The sequence below is a fragment of the Sciurus vulgaris genome (assembly GCF_902686455.1).
Source record: "Sciurus vulgaris genome assembly, chromosome: 5".
NCBI classification, from domain to species: domain Eukaryota; kingdom Metazoa; phylum Chordata; class Mammalia; order Rodentia; family Sciuridae; genus Sciurus; species Sciurus vulgaris.
The window spans coordinates 172,320,866-172,345,837 of NC_136465.1; the positions used below are offsets into that span (position 1 = coordinate 172,320,866).

A 24,972-nucleotide genomic window follows, 5' to 3' on the forward strand; every position below is an offset into this window, starting at 1 on the left:
GGGAGGCTGAGGAAGGAGGATCACAAGTTTGAGGCCTGGGTAACTTAGTCTCAAATAAAAATGGAAAGGACTGGGGGTGCAGCTTAGGCTCGTGCTAGAGAGCCCCTGGGCTCAAGCCCCAGTACTGCGGGAGGGGGAACGATGTCTTGAGGGTTAGATACTTACAGGTAAACCTGGTGGCTGGGCAGGCCTCCGTTTCACTGGATACTCCTGCTAATCTTAAATTGGCTTTGTGCGTAGATGTAATCTCTTCATCTAAATTCATTAAAAAATTAAAGGACAGGGGCTGCAGAGGTAGCTCAGTGGTAGAGTGCCTGCCTAGGAAGCAGGAGACCCTGGGCTCCATCCCCAGCTTCACAATAAATAAATAAATAAGCAAAAGAAAGGACAAAAAGGCACGTTTCTGGCTCAAGTTTCACTCCAGACCTCAAGGCACAGAGTCCTGGGGAATCGGTTTGTGTGTACATGCGAGGTGACAGATGTGGCGAGTGACATCCGCTCCGAGCGTGCTGACAAAGGAGTAAAGAGTGAGAACCCCCATCTGGGGTAAGCCCCCGTTTCGGTGCCTCTGTGCCCAGGTGGGTCTGGGGGCCCAGCCTCCAGCTCCTTCGAGGACCGGGACGCGTCAGTGGAGACACCAGGCTGGAAACGGTGCTTTTCTCACGGACGCCAGTGCAGGAGGGCAGAGTCAGGGCAACCGGCCGTGTCTGCCAGAAGCCTGGGATCCTGGGCAGAGGGAGCAGCAGTGAGGGGTGGGTGGGTGGTGGAGGGGACAGGCAGGGTCCCCTGCAGACACAAGGAGGGGGACAGAGGCTGACGTAGGGGGGTGGAAACAGACTGGATCTGCGCGAAGTGACGATCGGATCCCCCAGCAGGTGAGTGGTGCTATCGTGGGCTCAGAGATGCGCTGGGGGCGCGGGGAACTAGGAATGCCTTCGATTCTCAGCGGTTGGTGGGGCGCGGTGATGAAAAGGATAATGCTTCTGGACCCACGAACATGACATGAAATTCAAATTTTAATGTCCATAAATAAAGTTTTGTTGGAACACAGCCTTGCTCATTCCTTGACATATTGTCCATGGTTGATTTATGTTACAATGCAGAGTTGAATAGTTGCGACAGAGACCGTATAGCCAGCAAAGCCATATTTACAATCTGGCCCTTACAGAAAATCGTTTGCCCACCCTGGGCTTAGAGGGAGCCTCCAGGGAGAGGACAGCAGTGTGTGTGGTGGGGAGGGTGACAGGAGAGAAAGGGGTAGGGCCATGGCACCAAGACCTCCTTGTGCCTTGCCAGGCACTGAACTTACGCTGAGGGTAAGTGGGAACCATGGAAGGATCAGGGAGGAGAGCGACCTGCTCAGATGAATGCTGGAGAAGGGTCACTCTGGCTGCTTGGCAAAGATGAAGGACAAAGGACATGGGAGTACCTGGGGCAGGAAGCCAGTCCTGAGAAAGCACTAAGGTTTTCAAGCACTTTTGCTGTGACATATTCTCAAAGGTGTCACTGCATCCTTTGCAATGCACCTGTGCTGAAGGTGCCTGGTATGTACCAGCAGGCGGTGCACACACGGGGTAGGTGGATGCCCCACAGACCCCTGAGTTGAACAGAAACCACTAGAAGGGTGGAAAGCACACGAGGCCTCCTCTAGGAGTAGACAGAAAGGAGGCCAGGAGCAAGGGTATGTGGAGTCCAGGTGGAAAAGTGTGGGCGCACAAAGAACACAGGTAACAGAGGCTGCAGAGGGGTACCAGGCCTGCCAGGCTGGCTGCCCTGGAGGGTCCCCAGAAGTCACCTAGGGAGAGCAGCAAAGGCCCTTCGAAGTATACTCCTGGATGGAGGGGCTCAGGGACGCGTCCCACGTACAGCCGCCACCATGCCCAACTAGACACAGAGCTGAGGTGGACAGGTAACAGGCCCCACACCACACACGCAGCCACAGGCCCAGCCTCTGCACAGGGTCACAGGTGCGTGTGCACTTAACCACGTCCGCTCAGGGCCATGCACAAACCTCAGCAGGAGCCCTGGAGTCCTCCCCACACCTAGTCATGGTATGTGCACGCAATCCCGGTCCAGGTGCGCACGGTAACACGGACCATGGGTACACGCCGTGACTCACAGACCCAAGTACCCCGCAGAACACAGACACAAACGCTCCACGCAGACTCAGGGCCCGACCGCGCACCCCACGCGCACACCCCACACGCACTCTGCCCGGCCCCGCCTCCCACCGCACACACACAACCGCACAGGACGCCCGGGCAGTGGGCCGGCGCACGCACGGTCACAGGCGGGGCGCGCGCACACTCACACACTTGATCAGAGCACAACGCGGGAGGCGCGGAGCGCGGCACGATCTGCGGTCCAGGCGCCCCCGGGCCGGGCCGGACGCGGCGAACGGAGCCCGCGGGAGCGCGGCCGGGCGGGGAGGGGGCTGCGCGGGGCGGGGCGGGGGCCGGGGCCGCCGGGCCGGCGGGAGCGGGCACCTCTGCGCGCAGCGCTCGGCCTCGCCGCCGCGCCCCCCGCGCCCGTCCGCCCGCTGCGCCCCCGCCGGCCGCCCGGGGTGCAGCGAGCGGGCCGCGCCGGGCCCGCGGACGGGGTGGAGGTGGGGTGGGGGGCGGGGATCGGGGCCGGGCCGGGGCCGCGCCGCCTGCGATGCCGGGCGCCCGCCCGCAGCCGCCGCCGGCCGGAGCCCGGGATGGGGCGAGAGGCTGCGGCGGACGCCCAGCATCTCCCCGCCGGGGGCCCCGGGGGCCGCGGAGCCGCCACCGCCGCTGCTGCCGCCGCTGCTGGAGACCCAGCGGGCGATGGGTGAGTTGACCCCGCGCCGCCAGCCCCGCAGCCCCGCAGCCCCGCAGGCCCCGCGCCCCCGGCCCTCGCCGCCCGCTGCGCGCGGCGCCCCGGCTCCGCTCCGCCGCCCCTCCCGAAGCGTGCCTTCGGGGCGGGGGCCGGGGCACGCGGCGAGGTGGGGGCGGGATGCAGCCAGGCTCCCCGCCGGCGCCCCCCTCCCCCACGCTGCTCCGCCGAGCTCTCGGGGCCGCAGGGCAGAGCCGCGTCGCGTCCAACCCCCCCCTCGGCGGGCGGGGGGGCGTCCGAGGCGCCGGGTCGAGCCCGGCTTTGTGGCGCCGCGCCCCCCCACTCCGGGCGGCGCGGGAAGGCCTCGGCGCCCGCCTTCCCTACCCCGACCCGGGGGCTGCGGCGGCCCGAGGCCAGGCGCGCTCAGGTGCTGGGCGGGGTGGCGGGGGCTGGGGCCGTGGCCGCCCGTGGGGACCCGGCAGCGGCAAGGGACGAAAGAGCCCCCATCCTCTACGGCGGGGGGAGGGGTGCTCCCGCTCTTTGCACTGCACTGCCCAGGGCGGAGGAGGGATCCTGGCTGGGGGAGGGCGCTATAAATATCTGCAAATAGTGAGTTCTGGAACCGGGGGTGGGGAGGGGAGCCGGCCTGGTTGTGTTTGTAGAGGGGGTGTCTGAGCTGGGGTGGCAGCAAGAAGAGATGTGGCCTGAGGTCAGATGACTCCCAACCCTGAAAGGTGCAGGCAAGAGCACTACCCCCCAGTGGGATTCCTCTGTGGTCCCCCCTTTATTCCTGAGACAGACACCCAGTACAGATGACTTGGTGGAGTATCGTGTCACCTGGAAGGGGTGCAGTTAAAGGTCCAGACAGGGGCCAAGCTGGAGGATGACTGGGAACAGCAAGGCAATGCCCCCCAAAACTGGGGTTGTTAATGCTCCCCAAGGCTAAGGTGATAGGCATGGGCCCTGGGAAAGTTTGGAAGAGGGGCTCCCAGCAGCCCAGGGGGTAAGAGAACTTCCAGGAGGCGATGACAGGCCTGGGGAAGGGCTTGCGGAATGGAGAAGGGCAGGAAGGCCTTCTGGGCAGAGGCAGTGACATGAGCGAGCCCCCAGAGGCCTGAGTGCCTGGCCTGTGTGAGTGGTGGAGGTGGGGCACACCAGGCCCTGTTTGCTGCCACAGCCAGAAGTCAGATCAAGAGGGAGGAGAGGCTGGAGGGGGAGGGCTGAAGGACAGGAGGACCAGGTGCAGTAGAGGTGCAGGCCATACCAGGAGTTGGCGCTGGCTCTGAGAACAGTAGGGAACCTTGATAGTGCTGACAGGGAGCAGCCTGGCTCCGCGGCCCAGAGGGGCTGATGTGGGCAGGGCTGCTGGCGGACACTGGTTATATCTCTTCTGTAGTTGCTGGCCTGCCCTGGGGAGTCGGCTTTCTGAGCCTCAGTTTCCATCTCTGTCAAATGGGATTTCACAGGATTTGGAGAGAATGGAGTAGATGATGCGCGTGAGATGCCTGGCACCTGAGAAGTTTGGGAAATCACTGCTGTCATGTTGTATGTTACTACCTGTAAAATGAGGACATCCAAGGCCAGCTGTCAGGCCAGGCCCGAGCCCTCTGGGGCTGGCAGGCAGGCTGGATGGGAATGGAGGGAACTGGGAGCTCAGTGTTCCGGACTCATGTAACTGGGAGGAGACGGAGGGGCAGTGGCAGGGTGGTCTGCAGACCCAGCTTCCGCTTACTCCTGTGGGCACCCTCCACCTCTGCCCCATCCCTCAGCCAGGATGTTTGGGGTGTACCGCTTTATTTCCGAAGGCTAATGCCTCTTGTTTCCTCAGCCTGCATGATGTACCCCTCTTTCACAAGTATTAGGGCTCCCTTCTAGAAGTTTCTTCTGACATTTGGGCCAGAAGCACAGTGTCCTCAGGCGAGGGGTCCTGTGCAGGGTACAGAAGACACAGGCTGTTCTCAGGAGATTGGCATCTAGCTGGGTTGTCCAATCCCACTGGGCACCCTCTGTCTGCCCAGCGTGGTGCTGGCGGCCTGGGGCAGGTAGATTGCCAGAGCAAATTCTAGACCAATGTCCTGGTTCAGATCCTGCGCTCCCCGCTCCTTACTCTGACTCTGCATCTCTGTTCCTGTTGCCTTGTCTGTAAAATGCGGGGTGCACACTACTCCCATTTGAACAGGGTAGCATGTTTTCCACTGATGTGCGCTGCTCCACCTTCGCGCCTCCAGGGCACACAGCCTGTCCCAGCAGATGCCTTTCCACGCCCTTGTTCCCTCTCCTCTGACTGTGGCCCTTTCTGTATCATTGCCCCGGCAGCAGGCTGTGGTATGTTGGCATCTAGTTCTCTGGGAAAATAAAATCCCCCACAAATAGTGCTGACTGATTCCCAAGGTCTGAATCTTCCCTGTGTGACTTAAGAAGAGTCTCCTAATGGGAGGCGCTGTGTGCCAGCTTCAGCACCCAGGTATTCAGTAGGTGCTTAATAGTGATGGCTGAACATGGAGAAAAGACTCCAGGGACTATTGGTCAGATAGACTCAGGGGAGCTGCCAGGCGATACTGTAGGTGAGGGGGTTGCCAGGGAGGCGTGGGCGGCCGGAGAGCTGGGAACTGTGGTCACCCTTAGCCTGCCGGGGGATGGGGGTGGCACTCAGTTTGTGGGGTTTTCCTTTCCTGAGACCTTCCACATCCCTCAGCCTGCCTTGCACCTTGACCTCGGGTTTTGCAGAATGGCCCAGCTGGACCCCACGCTTCAGCTTAACAGGGCTCTGAGCTGAGATCCGAACCGACCCGAACCCCAGCTTCTGGTCCTTGCGTTTGCTGCTCTCTTTACTTGAATATCTGTTCCATTGCCCTCTGTTCTCTGTCCCTTAAAACTCTGCCGCCCCTCAGAAGCTGCTGCATGTGCCTCCTTCATGCTGCCCTCTCTCTCCGCTGTTGCCACTGGCCATGCCGTCCCTCGAATATGCACATACCTGCCCATGGGAACATTGATAGCTGTCATTGTGACCCTGCGGTGACCCATGAAGGAAATACCGTGAAAATCCCCCCTGCAGAGGGGACATCGAGGCACCGCCTCTGGTTTGCACTCGCCCACCCTCTGCGTGGCAGCTCGCCATGGTGGCTCCAGGAAGACGCGCACATGCCCGTGTCTCTGGCAGGCTTGTTATTCCCCCGGTAGTGTCGGCGGCAGACGTAGCACGTGAAGGAATGAATGAATCAGTGGGTGAATGAGCGATTCTTGACCCAGGCCTTAGTCCCCTTCCCCTCCCCTGATGGAGTGGACCCTTCAGAGGGACAGCCACAGGGGTTACTGTCCCAACCTCCCCAAAAGGGGACAGGGAGGCTTGGGGAGTACTTCTGGTGGAAGGCCTGGGACCTGCTCCCGGGCTCTGGCATGGGCTGGCGAGGGGCCCCCACCTTGCCTGTAGCCCAGGAAGCTAACGTGATCCTCCAGGTCTTCCCCGAGCTGCCTCAAGTGGAAACTCCTGGTTCGCTCACTCATTTTCATCTTTTCTATAAAAATAAAATTGGAACGATAGAAATCATTCACACACCTAATTACTCTGTTGTTTATGAACTCAGGGTGTATTGGGCTCAAAACTTGCCACCGCAGTGGGATCCCCACAGGGGAGGGGAGGGTCAGGATGAAAGTCCGGATCCTGTGGAGGGCCTGCCCTCCTGCTGCCCTGTCCAGGCGAGTTGAACTTTCCAGAAGGAACAGTCCAGGACCAAGGGTGTGAGGCGGGGAGGGTGGCCCTAGGGGCTCTGGGCTTGTGGGGCAGAGACCCTGAGGAGTGGCTTTCTGGGTGGTTCCCCCCCACACACCCAAGACACAGACTTGCTGCTGTTCATCGGGCACTTACTATGTGCTGGGCAGGGGCCACGCGCTTTGTGTGCATCAGTTCATGACTTCCTGGGCATGGGTTCTGTTGTCCCTCACCGGGCAGTTGGGGGTTCCTGGAGTTGGGGCTCCTAGCCAGGAAGTGGCAGGGCTGGGGTTGTGTTCGAGCCCTAGGATCCCAGAGCCTGCCACGGCTCCCTTTTTGGGCCTCTTTGGTCACCCAGACCTTCCCTTTCCCCATGGGACCCCAGCAGGGTCCCTGCCCTTGCACCCCCCCAAGGCAACTCTCTCCCCTCTTCCTGGCCTCAGGCCACCTCCTGTTGGCCCTCCCTTCCGGCCACCTCCTGTTGGCCCTCCCTTCCTGTTGTCCTGGTCCCCGTGGGTGGGTGGTGGTGGGGTATAAACTTCCCAGGCCCCACCCAGCCCCTTGGGCAGAATCCTGCCCTGAGATTCATAGATGCGTGGCTCCCGAGAACCAGGCCCAGCCCCGTGAAACTCTTTTTGACTGCCTTATGAGACCGCGAGCCCCGCCCGCTCGTGGCCTTTGTCCCTGGCCACCTGGGTCTCACACACCTCCTGTCCCCCACCCGCTCAGCTTCTATCCAGCTGCCAGGGCTGGGCGTGACCCCCAGCTGCCTCACACTCTGGATGGGTCCTGTGGTCCCTGCTTCTCTTGTTACCTGGACACAGCCTTTGGTTGGGTGAACCATGGTGGCCGACAGTGCTACCCCAGGAGAGGGGGCACAGAGAGAGCTGCAGACGGCAGGAAGGGTTGGGCTCCGAGGCCAGCACACAGGTGCGCTCTCGGGCCTGGCCCTGTGCCTGACACACAGAAGGCATTCAATAAATAATGCCTTTATTTGTTGAATATTGGTTCCAGTTGCAGCTGGGGAGGGCCTCTTCCAGAAATGACAGGAATCGGCTGGTTCAGGAGAGGAATCACGAAGGCGCCTTCTCGAGCCCCTCCCAGGAGCGTGGACGTGCACTTGCAGCCCTCGTTAATGGGTGTGGAGAGAACCAGCTTGCCAGCTTTCTGCAGGATCTCCTGGAAGTGTCACAGGAACCCTGGGCAGTGGTGTGGAGATGACCCTCGTTTCACCGTATGGAAACTGAGTCTCCTCCCAGGGGAGGTGACTTGCTTCTGTCACAGGCAGGGGAGGCTTTGCAGGACAGCCTGGCTGCCGGGCCAGCGGCCCGGTGGACCTGTGTGGCTCTACGATTAGCGAAGTGTTCTGCATGGGATCTGGGGGGATTCCCACAGTGGCAGGAGGGGAGGAGATCCTGTGCCCAGGCTTCTAGGAGATGAAGAACTCGGGGCGGGCCTGAGGGCCCCGTGGGTGTTTGGCAGCCCACCTGGTCAGTGAGGGCAGAACCGGCCCTTGCTGGGGCCCTGGTACCAGCTAGTACATGGTGTGACCTCGTTTGATAATATGTTTATTATTAACTTGGTCCTTGGAACAGCCCAAGAAGGTCTTCAGTCTTGACACAGAGGCCCAGAGAATGGGGTGATTAGTCCAAAGACACACTGCGCACGCCCAGTAGAAAGTTCTGGTTCAGCTAAGGACTGGAGCCGGGAGTGTGGGCCAGCTTGGAAGAGGTCAGGAAGCCGGCCATGAGGGTTGTGGTTTTGCAGAAAGGACAGACCCCTGTTGAGAGCCCTAAGGGACTCTGCCCTTGGAAACTAGACCTGAGCAGAAGGCACGCCCCCTAGTGGCCCCAGCCAAACCTCCTCCCTGGGGGTGTCTGGAGACCAAGACTCCTCAGGCTGACTGGTACCAGTGTGTCACTGCTGTGGAGTGTTTGGAGCCACACATGGCACAGGCTGGTGACCCTGCACCACCACTGGGGGGGAAATTGAAAGAACCTTCAGGCATTTGCTGGTGGGGGGGCCCTTGTGCCCCACATTCTCGGGGTGATGGTACCAGCACGCACCACCCCCAGAAATCCAGGGGCTGTTTTGCCCTCTGGCCTTCGCAGGCGCTGTCCCTGTCATGAGTGTGAGCGCTCGCCCCGTCTGTTCTGGATGGTCCTGATCTAACTGTAAACTGCCTCCAGGAAGCCACGCCTGACCCCACTTCCAAGTGCGGCGAGGCTGGTCCTCAGTCCCTGAGATTTCTGTCTGTGCCATGGATTTCTGTTTGTGCCTCTGGCTGAGGGTCTGTGCAGTGCTGGGCCTGGTAGGAAATGCTGGTGGAGCGAGTAGAGGGGACTGACCAGGAGGACCCAGGGTGCAGGTCACTAGGGCCAGCAGCAGGGCACACTGTCCTTGTGTCTAAGGGCAGAGGGAGAGATTCACGGGAGGGATCAGGACCCTGGCCCAGTTCCTGCCAGTGTCGGTAAAGTGCAGCTTTATCCAGGTGACTGTTAGGTCAGCCCAGAGAGGCCAGCGGGGGGTCTTGCTCAAGGCCTGTGGCCAATCGAACCTACCCACTTTGCAGAAGGGATACTGAGGTGGGGGTGCTTGGTGCTTGGCCAGAGTGTCACAAGAGAGGCTGGCAGTCCCCTGGGGGGGTGTGGGAGGAGTCCAGCAGGACTGCATGGGACTGCCCTCCTACCTTTTCCTGTCCCCAAGCTAGGACATTTTCCCATAGGTCAGGTCTGGGAGTGGACAAGAAGGAGCCAAGGAAAGCAGGATCCACAGGACTCAGCTCCTGTCCTTTAGCATGGACAAGGCACAGAGTGGAGAGAGAAGAATGTGTGTTGCCCCAAACTGGCAAGAAATCCGTGGAGATGGTGTATTGCAGCCAAGAAGCACAGGGGGGAGAGGGCATGAGTGCTCGGGCCACCGCGAGCTGGTGGCGGGGGACGTGAGGTGGGGCACTGCCTCTTTCTCTTGCTGTGCTTTGCGGATTTTCTAGAATTTATGAGGAACTTTACAACCAGAAAAATGAAGCTATATCTTAAAGTCAAGAGGGAAGAAAAGGTGGCCCAAGAACAGCCCTTTCCCCTTTGATTCCACCTGTGAGTGGCCTCCAGTGTGGCAGGCCTGAGTCCCTCGCATGAGCTGCCTGGTAACGGGCGCACCCCCAGGCAGCGCACCTGCGGCAGATGGCCTGTGCTGTTCTCACTGGGGAAACTGGGTCACGGGAGTCCAGGCCTGGGGCTCCCCTGGCAGTGACCAGGAATTCCATCCAAACACTTCTGGCCTCCTTCCTGTGGCCCCAGCCTGGCCTCTGCAACCTTTCCTCTGTGTCCCCGTGGCCCAGCCCCTGGGCCGTGGCTGCTCACCTCCATGGGGTCCTCACCTCCTTACTCTGTTTTGACTCGTGCTGGGCCCTCCTCGGAGGGCCGCTCACTCACCCAGTTCTGCTGTGGTCATCCCTACCGGGGAGGCCATCCTGCTTCCCAGACGGGGGTGGCCCTAGGGTAGGGCCCAGGGCTGGTGTTTCTCTTCCATTCTGTTGGCTGAAGTCCTCACTGACCGGCCTCCACACGCCTTTCCGGCTACTCTCCCACACGGGGCCGCTCTGTCCTGCGGTGATGGCCTGGTGATGGCATCTGAGCCTCGATCCAGGGGGAGGGCTCAGTCTCTTTCTCCCTTCTGGCTCCTGACCGTACCTGGTACGGAGTACTATCCAGCCAGCCGTCAGCTATTGCCTGAGTGCCTCCAGTGTGCCAAAGGCCGGGCGAGGTGGCAGGGCGCAGACCCGCCAGTCTCAGGGTGACTGCAGGCACGCGTGTGGTGCTCACCCCTGTGGGTACACGCGGTGCCAGCGTCTTTGTCACGTGGATACACGTCTCTCACATTTGCCTGTACGCAGTCTTGGGTGCCTCGGGCCGGCTGGTTCGTTCGTTCAGTACAGATGCCAGCTCTGACCTGGAGGCCCAGGGATCTCCATCTTTGTGAAGCACCTGTCTTGTGACCATTGTGGTGCAGCCTGGGAGGGCTGAGGAGACCAGGGAGAAGGTGGACGGGGGATTCCTGCTGGCCTGGGTGTACTCTGCAATGTCTGTGGTTCTGTGGCTTCAGAATCCCCTGGAGGCCAATGGAGCTGGGGCCTGGGGTGCAGGGGGGCATGGTGGGAATACGGTGCCCTGAGGCGGAGCCACCATCACTGGAGGACACAGAGCGGGGGACCTGAGGGGCTGGAGAGCAAAACCGTCCATGAGAGGAGCACCTGGGACCAGCAACTCGGACCCCACTCCTCTTGGCACAGCTTTGTGTGACCATGGAGAGGCTGGAATACAGACGCAAGAGGGGCCGCAGGGAAGAGCAGGCCTGGAGTGGGGGTCTGCGCTCGGTGGCCACTGGGGAGATGGAGGCCCAGGGTTGGGGGTGGTCTCGAGCCTGGGTGAGGACTGAGCAGCCACTGGCGCAGACGGCCTTTGCCGACCCCCTCTACCCCTTGCTGGGTGCCTGATGGCCGTCAAGTCCCATCCCCTCGCCAAGCCTCTGCTTCCTCTTCTGTAAACTGGGTTGTGAGAATGGAATGAGGTGGCACAGGTCACTTGGGAGAGGTTAGTGGACTTGCTGAGACTGGCCCCGGGCAGCTCAGAAATCCCCGTGTTCCTGCCATTGCGTTTGCTCTCCTCCCTCAGTCAGCGGGACCTTTGAGCATGTACAAGCCTCTGTGGTAGCATTTTCTGGCTTTTCCAGCAATAGGGCAAGGACAGATGGGTGGTGGTCTCACAGGGTGAAGGAGCAGTGGGCTGAGCCCCTGCAGCCCTGCTTGGCATCCCCTGCCATTGATGACAGCATTCTTGTCCCAGGAAAGTGGGGAGCTAAAATACCAAACCTCAGTTCTGGCAAAAGAAAACTTAAAGTCAGACACCAAAAACCACGCAAGAGACCTTAAGTGAAAGCGAGGAGAAAGTAAAATAAAGGGAAGCGAGGCTCAGAGAGCCCTCTCAAGAGAGAGGGGCCGTCTCGGAGCAGAGAGGACAGGAACAACGCTGTCTCCAATCCATTACGCTCGAGGTTTACCAGAACTTGGTAAGGGGACCACCTTCTGCACTCTGCCAATCAGGTGTCCCATCCTTCCTTCACATTGGTCTGTGGAGTTTTGTTGTTGTTATTGTTGTTGTTTGGTACCAGGGATTGAATTCAGGGGCTCTCGACCACTGAGCCACGTCCCCAGCCTTATTTTTTATTTTAGTTAGAGACAGGGTCTCACTGAGTTGCTTAGCACCTGGCTTTTGCTGAGGCTGGCTTTGAACTCACGATCCTCCTGCTTCACCCTCCTGAGCTGCTGGGATTACAGGTGTGTGCCACCCCACCCAGAGGTCTATGGAGGTTTTGACCTGAGTTGGTCCTCTCCAGAACTGTCCTGGTGGCCATCCTATTTAGGGGGACTTCATCTACAAGTCAGTCCCATGTTAACGTGGGCATTGGGGTCAGTAACTGGTCAGAAGGTACCTTAGTGCGCCTGTGCTACTGAAGGAATCTTCCTTCTCAGACAAATGGAGTCACCTGTAGCCATAACTCCTAGCTTCACACTAACCTCACTGCACCCCATCAAGAGTTAGTCCCATGAATCCTTTTCTTTTGATGTGTTTTTCCCATTGGCTTCTTTTTTTTCTTTTTTTAATTTCCCATTGGCCCCCTTGCTTCTGGTTATTTTCTACATATTAGTTCCCACCCTTTCCTTTCTCGTCTACTTTGGAAGTAGTTCAAAGAAAACTCTAAAGTAACCTAAAGAAGGCCTTGACCTTGCCGTGCATTTCACTGCTCATTGCTAGCTTCTGCCTAACACTTCCCGCTCAAGGACTGGAGACCCTGAGTCATCCTGGGAATAAGGGGCAAGAGGTCAAATCAATAGCTACTTCCTGCTGATTGGGGCAAGACCTCCAGGGTAGGTGTCTCCAGCCTTGCTGTCGTCAGTGAAATGCTTCAGATTATGAGTAAGGTCTATCCAGGGGGCATGGTAATTCTGTGGTTTAATAGAAACAGATTGTAAGGCCATCTGGGAGGCGGATGCCCTGTGAGCCAAACAAGAAGACATAGTATTGGAAAAAGATTGGTACGACAATAGGCACAGCAAATTCTAAATACACCGGTGATGGGATAATGGACTGTAGATATCAGCCGTTTCTTCCACCAGGAAGTGCCAGGAAACCGTGAGCTAAAAAGTTGATCCCATGACAAAACAGGTGAAGGGTGGCATCTGTTTGAAAACCTTCAAGGATTTCGGTTACGTTGTCAGGGTGGTCAGGAACGCAAACGCGACATTCCGTCTGGGCAGTGGCTCCGGCCACCCTGAGCTGCGGTGAGAACGTGGACAGCCATCCAGTTCGTGATACGGCGTTTCTCATGAGAGCCGCCTCTGTGTCCAGGAGAGAAATTCCTCTTTCAGTGTCATGGAGAGCTTTTGGGTATAATTGGTCAGAGCGTCCATGTGCCAGATTATGTCTATAGACTAATCTGAGGGCGAAATATCAGAGTTACACAATCAAACCAGTGGAAAACAGATTAAGCTTACCGATGTAGGAGGTTAGGAAAATGTGCGGGTCTCAAATCGACTCAGAACAAACTGTGATTCTGGCCATGTCTTTTGTGATAGTTATTAGACACTCCTATATAAGAATCTCAGGTTACATTAAAAGAATTATTGTCTTAAAAGAAAATGAAAAGAACCATTGTCTTTTTTTTGATGACCACATGACATTAAAAAATTGGTTATACTCTCCTGCCAAGTGTTTAAGACCAACGTGATCAGAAATTGATCTTTCTCCTGTCTGCTGTTAAGAGTCAGTTGAGAGTTGTCAGGGATCACTCTTGGGAACTTTCGAGAAGGCGCCCGGCTCCTCCAACTTTTCCTCTACCATTTTTGCCATCTGCCAGGATGGGTCAGGGTCTTGCTGACCACATGTGGCTTCCCTTGGAAGCATGAGGGACTTTTCCCTGTCCAGTGACCTTACTTTTTGCAGAATGTACACTGATTGGCTTCCTGCTCACTAGGACCTCCCCAGTCCCCCGGATCAAGAAGTCAGGTAACTCTCCACAGTTGCAGGCATTTAGAGAAATCTCATCATTCCGTGAATGCTGGCCGACCTTAGCGGGCAAGGGCTAAAATATTGGCTGACTTTTCCTTGGCCCTTTTACTTCCTTGACTCTGGTCTCCCAAGTTTTTTAAATAAACATCCAGCAGGCCAGTTTCACCATTCTTGAAATGGGAGCGATGGTTAGTATCAGTACTGGAAGTCAACTTTTTTTTTTTTTTGCGGTCCTGGGGATTAGGACTCAGGGCCCTGTGCTTGCGAGGCAAGCACTCTACCGACTGAGTTATCTCCCCAGCCCGTGGAAGTCAACTTTCTATTTTGTCTTTCCCTAGATGATGACTTACTGTCTTAAATTAACTAAGGTTGTTCTGTTAAAAGTAGTGCTTCTGCAAAATACTCACAGGTAACCGTTATAACGTTTTACAAGGAAAACATGAAGTTAATAAGAGCAACAACATATTTAGTTTGTATAATTACTTTGAATCAAAAAGCAAACTCTATAATAGCACTAATGTATATTTGATATCTATTTTGCCTCTGTAAAGACCCATTAATATATGAACTCAATTACATGTGAAATCCTTCACGAGTTGCATTTTTTAAAACTCTTCCAACTTTAAATGCCTTTTAAAATTCACCAAATTCTTTACGTAATTTTGTTTTGTATCCCTTGTTTATTTTGAGGTCACAGTAATCTTTACAACAATAATCTTTCGATCACAACTTTAAATAAGCTTCATTCTGGCCTACTATAGAGCCACCCACATGGAGTAAGGTGGGAGGTAGAGTCTTACTCAGGTGAGGTATCAGAAGTAGAATGACTATCTTATATACAAATGTATTTTATTTATATAACAATGAAATATTTATATAGTCAAAGCAAACAGTTGCAAGCCAGGTTTTAAAATGGCAGTGTAGCCCTTTTATGTCAGATACAAGGTATAAAAGAGAGCAGTTGTTGGTTACCTTGCCTGTAAACCTACATAAACTTTTAAAAATTTATTTTTATTTTTTTATTTATTTTTTTTAGTTGTTGATGGACCTTTATTTTATTTTAAATATTTTTTATATGTCGATAGGCCTTAATTTTATTCGTTTATTAATGTGATGCTGAGAATTGAACCCAGGGCCTCACACATGCCAGGCCAGTGCTCTACCACTGAGCCACAACTCCAGCCCCCACATAAAATTTTATTTTACAAACTTTTACAAGATTCAGACAAACATGTTTAGTTCTCAGATGTATACATATCTCTAGTCACATGTTTAGGGTGTCAACTACATTGTAGTAACCCAAATAATAGTTGTTTATTAGCCAGTTATGAAGTAACATTTAAGAGACTTTAAAACAGCTATAATCCCTAATTCCTTTAAGACTTAGTTTCCCTGAGTAATTAACTTAGCAGACACAAGACATTATCTTGACAGATAAGAGCAGATCAATGCTTTAATAAAATCGTGTTGTTTTTAAACATAGATTAAATTTTGTTTCATATTAATGTATTAAAAGTTGACTTTGGGGGCAGAAACCCTTAAATTAAACTGACTGTGCTGAGTGTAACCAATTAATACAAACATTTTGAGATCTGTCTTAAACAAGCATTTTGCAACTTACTTAGACATTTTACAGCCATTCTATATCCTTAGTTCGGTCCTCTCTTTCATCTTGAAGTTTAGAACAAAATTATTGCTTCACCTTACACGGTACTTTTTCATCCAGAAATACTTTCTTTCCCCTTTTTCTTACCATAATATATTTCCATACCTATAACTTGCTTATATTTCTTTCCTAGTTACTGACCTTTTAAGTTTATATTTTATAATAATCCTTAAAATTTTATTCAGAATACTTTTTAATTAAGTAAAACATTTGGTTTTCCTTATAGATTTTTTATTGAAATTAGCTGGGTTTTTCTTCTTCTTCCTTCTCTTCTTCCATGTAGAACAAGGCATGAAAGTAGAATTTTAATCCTTAACCATCTTGCTTTTAGAAACAAAGCAATCTTAATTTCCATTGACCAGCAATTTATAAAATCACATGTATAAATGTTTATCCCATTTCTATTAAATCATATTTACCCATTTTTAACTTAGATTGCCCCTGAAAACCAAATCAAGTTAATATTTTAAGCCATCTTTTTTTTAAAAAAATTTTTTTTAGTTGTCAAGTGCTCTCCCACTGAGCTACTTGACTTATTTATTTATACGCAGTGCTGAGAATCGAATCCAGTGCCTCACACATGCCAGGCAAGCGCTCTACCACTGAGCCCGAGCCCCAGCCCCAGCCCAGCCATCTTTTTCTGTTGAAGAAAAATCCCAGGAGCAATGGACATTACACTTTAAACATTTTATAGAAAACAGCACTTCATTGACTGACCACCTAGAAAAAAGAGATGTGATTTAATAATTTTAAAGACATCTTTATTTTTATCTCTTTAACCATTTTAAGTCATGTAAATGGAAAGGTATTTGAATCTTTTTTTTTTTTTTTTTTCTAATTTTATGAGTACTGTATATGCCAATTTTGGTACCATGTACCTGATATTCAGACACGAGCAGACATGTCGACACGACTTGGAATACACAGGTGTGCACACATATACATAAAAATCAACAGCAGACAAAGATTTTATAGCTTTTGGCCAGGTATGACTTCCTCGGTAGGCTACAAAAGAGCCATAAAGTATTATTCTATAGACTGTCAAATTTAGCTCCTCAGAAATTAAAATAGAGCCTGCGGAGCTGGGACCGGTAGGAACAGAGTCTTGTCGGTCATGGGGATGCCGAGGACAGAGGTTCACCTGGCCACTCGTCCTTCATGGGGCAGATTCACCCTCACGTCATCTGAGTCTTCCCAGCTTAGGGCTCTTCAAGGAGGTGTGTTTCTTTTTCTAGAGTGTTGGAGAGTTAACCCTTGAACACCTGGCCTCTGAATAAAGACAGCAGAAAGAAAAACAGAGGGCCATAAGCTTCAGTTACACAAAATAAGACTAATTGGTTCCAGAGAAAAGGTGAATTCATTAAAATCAGAAAACTTGAGCTCAGAAAAAACAAAGACAAAAAAAAAAAGAAGACACGCCGTAATTACTGTAGCGAAGGAGCACAAGAGCTTTGTCAGCCCAGAACGCGCTTTCCCATCCGATCAGTCAGCCCAGATACTTAAAGAATGGGGGGTCCCGGGAAGTCCTCAGAAAAAGGTTTTTAAGAAAAAGAAAACTTACCCATTTGGGCTCTTTCCATTTTTCTTCCCGGTGCCCATCCTGAGAGAGAAGAAGACCATGTAGGGGGGAACTTATTGGAAAAGCATAATTCCACAGTACCAGAAAAGAAAGAAACGAGAAAACAGGTTTTTATGTCCTATAGCTGCTTGGATTTTAAAGTGACACTTCTTCCCTCTGGTCTTGCTGGGTTTGGGCACGTGCTTATGCAGCTTACATCCCACATGGATATCAGACAGGCCGCTAAGAAGCAAGGAAATTGTCGTTTTGATCATGAGAGGCAAAAAGCTTAAACCTGTGGCACTTTTGACCATTGTTTTCCTAGTCCCTGGTAATTTTCTTGTCTCTTCTTCCATCAGCGGCCATGGGAAAGGTCAAAACCTGCCAGACTCTGGGCAGTAACCTGACAGCTTAAAACCCAGCAAGGGAGTATTTCCATTGGTAAGATAAAGCCAGCATCTGTCAATACCCTGGGCGTCCTTCAGTGGTACTGATGTCCAAGAGAGATGGATGTAGGAAGGCGTCCCTCCTGTACTTTCCATGCTAGACCCAGAAACAGGAGGCGTCCCTACCTTGGTTCCCGAGAACGTGGTGTGGCATGCCTGTCCAAGTTCCTTGACTTGTGGCTTATCTGCTGAACCCACTGTCACTCAAGCTTGTAATCTAATTTAAGAAACGTCTTTAATAACTTGGGGAAGTGACCTTTAATCGTTCTGCATAGCATTTTAAGAACAGCTTAGGCTGAAACTGGAGGGGAGTAGAGGTTTTGTGTCACTGTATTGGAACCGAAACAAATAACCACAGGATAAATGGCATTTAAAAAAAAAAAAAAAAAAAAACACTTAGTAGACAAAGATGGCAACTGGAGTACTCTCTGGATTTTGGACATGGCTTCTAAAATGAGATGGTTTAATGCTGACTCCTGTAGCGACCCCAACAGTGGAGATGGCCTCTCGCCTCTGCGGGGCCCTGCTCCAAATCAGAAAGATGCTGTAAAAAGCAAGAGAGAGTATAGGTCTGCATGCCACCCAGAACAGACAGTGTCACTGCAGTTGCTGACTGCGTAAAAAGCTGAGCAGAACATCAAGATGACATAAGACAAACGGAGCACGGGGGCCTGACATTCCAAGGAGATTTTGGCAAAGGACAATGTACGCAGGCAAGTCCAAGGCAAAAAGCCAGATACCAGAGGCCAACTTAGACATCATCTCAAACAAAGCTGGGAGGTGAGCAGGTGCACATGCCTGTCCTGTTGTTGGCTCTTGATCTGAGTCAAAGCGCCAAGTCATATGTCACAGGAGAGGAGCCAACTGGAACTCCAAACCTTGGTTCGTGTGTTTCCACAAAAGGAAAAGTAAAGTCAGATAGCAAAAGCCACGCAAGAGAACTTATTTTAAGTGAAAGTGAGGAGAAAGTAAAGTAAAAGCAAAGTGAGGCTCCAGCCGAGAGCCCTCTTGAGCGGGGCCGTCTCCGAGGAGAGAATATGGAGGAGACAACGCTGTCTCCAAACCCTTACTGTCAGCTGACCAGGAGCACCTGCACTCTGCCAGTCAGGTGTGCAGCTCCTCCTTCACGTCGGGCGGTGGAGGTTTTGACCTGAGGTGGTCCTCTCCAGAACTGTCCTGGTGGCCATCCGATTTAGGGGGATTTCATCTACAAGTCAGTCCCATGTTAACGTGGGCATTGGGGTCAGTAACTGGTCAGAAGGTACCTTAGTGCACCTGTGCCACTTTCCCAGACAAATGGAGTCACCTGTGGCCCTAACTCCCAGCTTCACACCAACCTCAGTGGACCCAACAAGAGTTAGTCCCATGAATCCTTTTTTTTTTTTTTTTTTAATTTCCCATTGGCTCCTCCTTTGCTTCTGGTTTTTGTTTGTTTTGTTTTGTTTTGGGTGCTGGGGATTGAACCCGGGCCTTGTGCTTTTAAGGCAAGCACTCTACCCACTGAGCTACCTCCCCAGCCCCTGCTTCTGGTTATTTTCTACAAATTAGTTCCCACCCTTTGCTTTCTTGTCTACTTTGGAAGTAGTTTAAAAAGAAGACCCTAAAGTAACCTAAAGAACCTTGCTGTGCATTTCACTGCTCACTGCTAGCTACTACCTAGCATCCTGGGTGTCCCTGGTACTGGCCAGTCCTGACCCAAGAGGGCCGTGTCCCCTGGTTGCAGTAGAGTCCAGCCTGCCCTGCTGTGGCGTGGACCATCCGTTGTGATGGACCCTAAAACAACTGGAGGGACCTTGCCAGCTCAGGTCACTCTCAGGGGTCAGTGACTTCATTGAGCTGTTCATGAATTTGGGTGTGTTTGTGAAGTCTGCCCCTGCAGGTCGCATTGGGCAGGTGTGGCCGCCTCTGCACAAGAGGGGCATGAGTGTCTGGTAGGCTTCTCACTTTTCGGAAAACAAGCCACACTTCCAAGAGGGCACAGGTGGCTTGGGGTCTGCAGGTGGCTCTTCCAGACCCAGGCCTGGTCCTCAGCTGGAGCCATGAGGAGAAGAGAAGAGGAATTGCTCCAGCGTCCCACCTGCGACAGGCACCTCAGCAGGCGCCCAGAGCCCAGGGGGGCACTGCAGGGCTGTCACCTCGTCCTCCAGGGGTCAAGCCTGTGCCTGCACCCAGGGGTGCTGGCCAAAGTCCTGCTGAGTCCCCCTGCGCTGTGCAGAAGCTGCAGTGTGGACGGGCCCAGAGCAGGTCCAGCCTGCTGGAAGCCAGTTCTCTTCGTGTCCCATCACTGGTCCCAGAGCTACTCGCTGAGTCCCCATGTCTTCCCTCTGCGCCACCCGCATCCCAGCTGGAAGGGAACCCAAATTTCACATGAATGAGCTGCTTCTTGGGCGTGCGAGGGGCCTGAGGTGCGTGGCAGGCGCACTAGGACCTGGCCAGAGCTGAGAGCCTGCAGCGTTGTCGAAAAGTGCAGGTTGCACGCAGAGGCCTCAGGCCCTCCCTTCTGAGTTGTGACAGCTTTAGGGGTCAGTCACAGCTCAGAAGGCCAGGCTTGAGGCCTCTGTGTGGCTGTGTGCTTGGGCCTGGGGTGGGCTGCGGATCAGCACGGCCCCTTGGTGGGGTGAGGGGTGCTGGGTGGCCTCCAGCAGGCGTCCAGCCTGGAGGGACTGTCCTGGAGGAGGGCGAGCAGGGGCTCTGGAGCCTCCTCAGAGCGCTTGGACTTTATCCTGGGGGCAGTGGGTCTAGGAAGGGAGGGCAGTCTCAGTTTGGCCTTGGCGTGGCTCCTGGGGACCTGGTCGGAAGTCCCTCTGGAAGCTGCGGCTGCTGTCCCGGTGAGAGCTGATGGGTCAACCAGCCGGGGGCCTGGGCCCAGGGAGGAGCGGGGGTCTGAGAAGCACCGAGCCGCGGGACAGACTGGGTGATGGGTGAGGAGATCGCTGAGTGGCACTGTGCCTCCCAGGCTCCTGTCGTGGGCCAGCTGGTCATGTCACTGACGGGGCCCAGAAGGGACACTGGGACTGCTGCAGTTGTCAGATGTCCCTCCGTGCCAGGCACGGGTCACAGTGTCTCTGGGGTTGCCCGAGTGATTCAGTCCTTTGCGCCTGGCCTGTAGAGGGGTTCCAAGGGGCTAAGCGAGCTGCCGGACGGGACTGGGACCAGCCCTAGGTGACCCCAGGCGTGCCCACGGCCCTCCTTGCTGCCCCCCCAGGTCACTTCCGGCAGGTTTGCAGTGTGCTCTGCTGCCGCCCAGCTGGCTGTGGAGTCCCGGAGTGCACCAGTCTGGCTGCCACCAGCCTCTCTGGACAGACAGGCGGTGCCTGTGTGTGGGAGCACCCCCACTTCACTGGGGTGCTCTGGGACCAACCCTCGCTCCCCGCTCTGTGCAGACCCTCGCCCACCCCCCACCCCACGACATTTGGGACAAAACTTCCCAGGCCATACCCTGTCGGCCGCCCCCCTGCTGGAGAGGGCCCCAAGAGGACAGGGAGGGGTGGGGCGCACCCTCCCCGCCCATCCCCCAGCCTCTGGGCTAGAGATGGAGCTGAGGCTCCAACTGAAGTGGCCCTTTGTACATTGTCCCTGGAGGATGGGGAGCTGGGCGGGAGGGGCTGGCACTGCCCGCGGGGGCGGCATGGTGCTGATCTGGGGGGGGCACGGGGGGCTTTCTGTGGGCTGCCAGGGCAGGGGAGGGCACCCTGTCAGGTGTGGGTGCTCACTGGAGGGGCTGTACCCCATGCACCCCAAACTAGACTGTACCGTCACTACTTGGAATGTGATCCCCACTTGTTAGGGTTCCCTGAGTCTTGGGTTGTCACTTGGCAGCTGTTCATAGAGCCGGGGACAGGCTGTGTCCTGGGGTGGGGAACAGTAGGGACCCTTCTCTCCAACGGTGGACCTTCCTGGGAGGACTCAGGCTGGGGGTGGGGAAGAAAAGCAGATTCTCAGAGGTGAGTCAGGGGCAAGAGAGCTCCAGAGACAGAGCTGTTGGCGGGGGGTTGGGTAAGGAAGGGCTCTGGGACTGGTGACATCAGAAAGACTGGAGGCGGCCAGCATAAGGAGATCTGAGGTTAGGACTGTCCCCGGAGGAAGGAGCAGCCAGTGTGAGGACCCAACCTGGAGCCTCCAGGGTCAGGCAGGTGGGGACTGTGACTAGAGCCTCAGGGATTTTAGAGGCAAGATTGGTGAGGACCCCGGGGCAGGTCCACAGTGCCCAGAGGAGCCTTTCATTCCAAGTGTGACAGGGGCCACACTGGGCAGCGGGCAGGGGAGGATTCATATGGGGAGGGGCCTGATGGGGAGTTTGTGGTGACCCCAGCAGGAGGAGGGAGGCCATGAGCAGGGCCTTGGGTGGCCAAGGGGAAGGGGTCAGGTCCCGAGAGTATTGTGCAGCAGGTACAGCAGGCCACACAGCACCCTACCAGGCCTCTGGTGTCTGTGTGTAACGAGGCCACCAAGCCCCAGCTCAGGGATTGGAGTCTGTGCCAGAGCTCTTTGGATGTCATTGCATTTGATCCTCATGGGGTCAGGAGGTGGGTAGTCTCACTTTTTAGAAGGGACACCGAGGATATTTAGTGCCCAGGATCACATGGGAGGAGGATGGGGAAGGGGCAGGATCCACGCCCAGGAAGCTGCAGCCCAGCTGCCCCTGCCCTCTTCTGAGAGGTTGGGCTGAAGGGGTCTTCCTCGCACTGGCCGGAAGGACCAGGACGCTTCACTCTCACAGAGCTAAAGACACTTGGCCCCAGCCACTCAGGTCTGGCTTGTCCTTGGCCTCCTTGGTAAGCCGATGAGGGCCACCCCTCTCAATCACTGCCAACCTCTAGCCCCAAGATGGTGACCACACTCTGCTTGGGAGGCACCCTGGCTCCTACTGAGCATTGGAAGAGGGGCACCTTCTCACTGTTCCACAGATACGGAAACTGAGGCCGGGCAGAGCTGGCCTGAGCCCCGGCCAGGACTCTTGTGCTGTCTCTCCTTCCCTCCGCACAGGGCAGGGCTGATCATTTGGGTCTAGTAAGCCATGTGGCTTGGGTAGTGGGGCTGGGATGCACGTGTCCCTGGGCGGTTCATCCTCACTGGCCTCTGGGCTTCTGAGGACTCCAGCAAGAGACCTGAGTGGATGGACGTGGCTCCTGGTGGCCCAGGCCTGAGAAGGTGCTGGGCTCTTCTTCCTCTAACCAGAAGCTGTTAATCATTAATCATTCGTCCAGTAACAGTGACAGGCCTGTGCTGCCCCTCCCCATGGCTTGACCTTCTTCCTTTGTCCTCCTCACCCCACACCAACCCAGCCTGCCCTTTCCCGGTGCCCAGCCAGCCTCCCTGTGCAGAGGTGCCAGGGCCCATGCCCTCTGGAAGCCCCCGCCCCTCATGCACACTGGGCACCCTCTCTACTCTTTCCCACTGGAGGTGGCTCTCAGCGGCCTGGCAGGAGGGTAGCTGTTATCCCATCTGACAGATGGAGACACCGAGGCACAGAGGGAGTGTGCGGCCTGCCGGAGGGCACCCCGTTTGCTCATTCACTTGCTGGACATTAACTGCTCTGGTGTTCGTTGTGTGTCAACCACCCCAGGTGGAGCCGGACTGGGTGGCTCATGGCCTGCTGGTGAGGCAGACAAGCAAACAGGAAGTTTCCCTCCAGGCTCAACCGCCTTCTGGGCTGGGGTCTGATTTGTCTTCACCCTCTTAAGGGAAGACTGGAGAGGATGATTGTTAACAGGACAGTCTGCGCCTTACTGACGGGGACTCTGGGCTTAGAGCCAGGCCGTATAGGGGATGTTTAGGGGTCTCCTTTGGGCCAGAGACACAGCTGGCCTCTGCTTTGACTCAGGGGGCCCCTAACTCACCCCCGTTCCTGCCTACGGGGCCATTGGCATAGCTACCTTTAGGCCCGGCAACGTGGGCTCAGGCCTCTGTCCCCCTGCCCGCCCCAGCACCTCCCTCCCACTCTGTTCGAGATACTGGTCGCCCATTTCTTTTTTTGGGTACCAGGGATTGAACTTGGGGCACTCAACCAGTGAGTTACATCCCTAACCCTATTTTGTATTTTACTTAGAGACAGGGTCTCACTGAGTTGCTTAGTGCCTCACTTTTGCTGAGGCTGGCTTTCAACTCACGACCCTCCTGTCTCAGCCTCCTGAGCCCCTGGGATTACAGGTGCCAGCTGAGAGTTCATTTCTAAGCTCTTCCAGCCTATGCATGCTCCTGTGTTCCCAGCCACACCCCTGTGAGAATGTCCAGCAGTGACCCCTCCCCTCCCAGTCAGATGGTGGTCCTCCAGGTCCTTCTGCCCAGAGAGGAAGTGGCAGGAGGCTCAAAGATGACATGGCCATGTGGTTTACACAGCCTTGGCCTTGACAACACCTGGCCTGGAAAACACAGGTGTTACCCACCTCCCCCTGCACCTGGCTGCCCTGGCCCTGCGAGGGTGGGGCTGCCTCCTGCTGCCTGGTTACCTGCTTTTCAAATGAGGAGACTGAGGCCCAGGAGGGAGGCGCTCAGTTGGGAAGAGGTGGAGCTGGGAAATAGCTGGGTGGAGGGTAGGGCTCCTTATATAGTCACCTAACTGACACCTGGGCTGCGCCGGGCAGGCAAGGGACAGCCTCTAGGAAGAAACACTGACTGCCCCAATAGCCAGGTGTGGAATTCAGAGCACGACGCCGCAGCTGGGACTGGACACTGTCCGCCTGTAGTGGTGCCACTGGGGGGCCAGGTGAGGGGGGATGGGCAGGACGGCCCAGGCAGTGACCTGATGCGTGGTGGGGTTGGAAGAGCCGCTGTGTGCAGGGAGAGTGTCCTTGGGCTCTGAGCTGGCTGGTGTCAGGATAAAGCATGGAGGCGGAGGGCGGCCTAGGTAGATCTTGGCAGGACCCTCTTCTTCCCCTGTCTCGTACAGGCAGCTGGGAGAAGCTGTGAGCTCCGGGTCGGGGCAGCCTGGGCTGTGGTCACTGGGCTTGCTGGAGGCCAGGCTCAGGCAGGCAGCCTGGGACCCCTCCGTCGTTTGGCTGAGTTCCTGGTGACCAGGGCTGGGGGCACATAACGAGGAAGGAGGGTGCGCTGGGCCTGGGGTGGGGCAGATCTAGGAGGCAGCGTGCTGGGGGCGGGCGTGCCGGGCGGAGCAGGGCCCCCCAGTCTCCTGCAGTTCAGACCCCTCCGTGGGGTTTTCCCGACTTAGAGCATCAGCACCCAACCCCCACCTCATGCTGCTGGCGACCTGACCCAGCACCGCCAGGGTCAACCATTCCTCTTGGTGTTGGGTATGGGGAGCAATTGCTGCTGGGGCTCGGGCCCTGGTCCTTTAGGAAACTCTGGCTTTGTGGAAGGTTTTTTTTTTTCCTTAAAACATTTTTTTCCCACACATGTGTATTGGGTAATAATGTCAGTCTCAGTCCCCGTCCTCCCCGCCTCTACAATCCAGAGCTCCTCCCTACCCACCCTGCTATGGGTGGGTATCCGCTTATCAGAGAAGACATTCGGCCTTGGCTTTTTGGGATTGGCTGATTATGTGAAGTGGGTTTTAAAGTCCCTGCAGTCAGGCTGGGGTGGGGGCGGTCAGAGGGTTGGCTGGTCACCTGCTGGAGGCACAGAGGTGTGATTCAAAATAGTAGGCAGGCCCTTGGGCTCCTGGCAGCAGAGGGACCTTGCCCTGGGCGAGGCTGAAGGCAGCGCCTGCACCTTGCCCCAAACCCTGGGTGAGGAGCCCCAGGTGGCAGGCGGGTGTGAATCCTGCTGCCGCC

At 55.3% G+C, this 24,972-nt stretch overlaps 1 protein-coding gene across 4 annotated transcripts in view; it reads left to right on the forward strand.

Annotated features, from left to right (window-relative positions):
- Nucleotides 1–2,613: 2,613 nt before the first annotated feature.
- The window catches only part of MGAT3 (beta-1,4-mannosyl-glycoprotein 4-beta-N-acetylglucosaminyltransferase), a 40,823-nt gene continuing 18,464 nt past the window's right edge, over nt 2,614–24,972 (forward strand). The window contains exon 1 of one of the 4 annotated variants that reach the window (XM_079140786.1): nt 2,614–2,811. In XM_079140786.1, the coding sequence (XP_078996912.1) occupies nt 2,699–2,811 (113 nt within the window). In that variant the 5' untranslated portion in view covers nt 2,614–2,698. Of the gene's footprint in view, nt 2,812–19,987; nt 20,071–24,972 lie in introns of those variants that run through there. The other 3 variants (XM_079140787.1, XM_079140789.1, XM_079140788.1) reach the window with 3 other exon arrangements.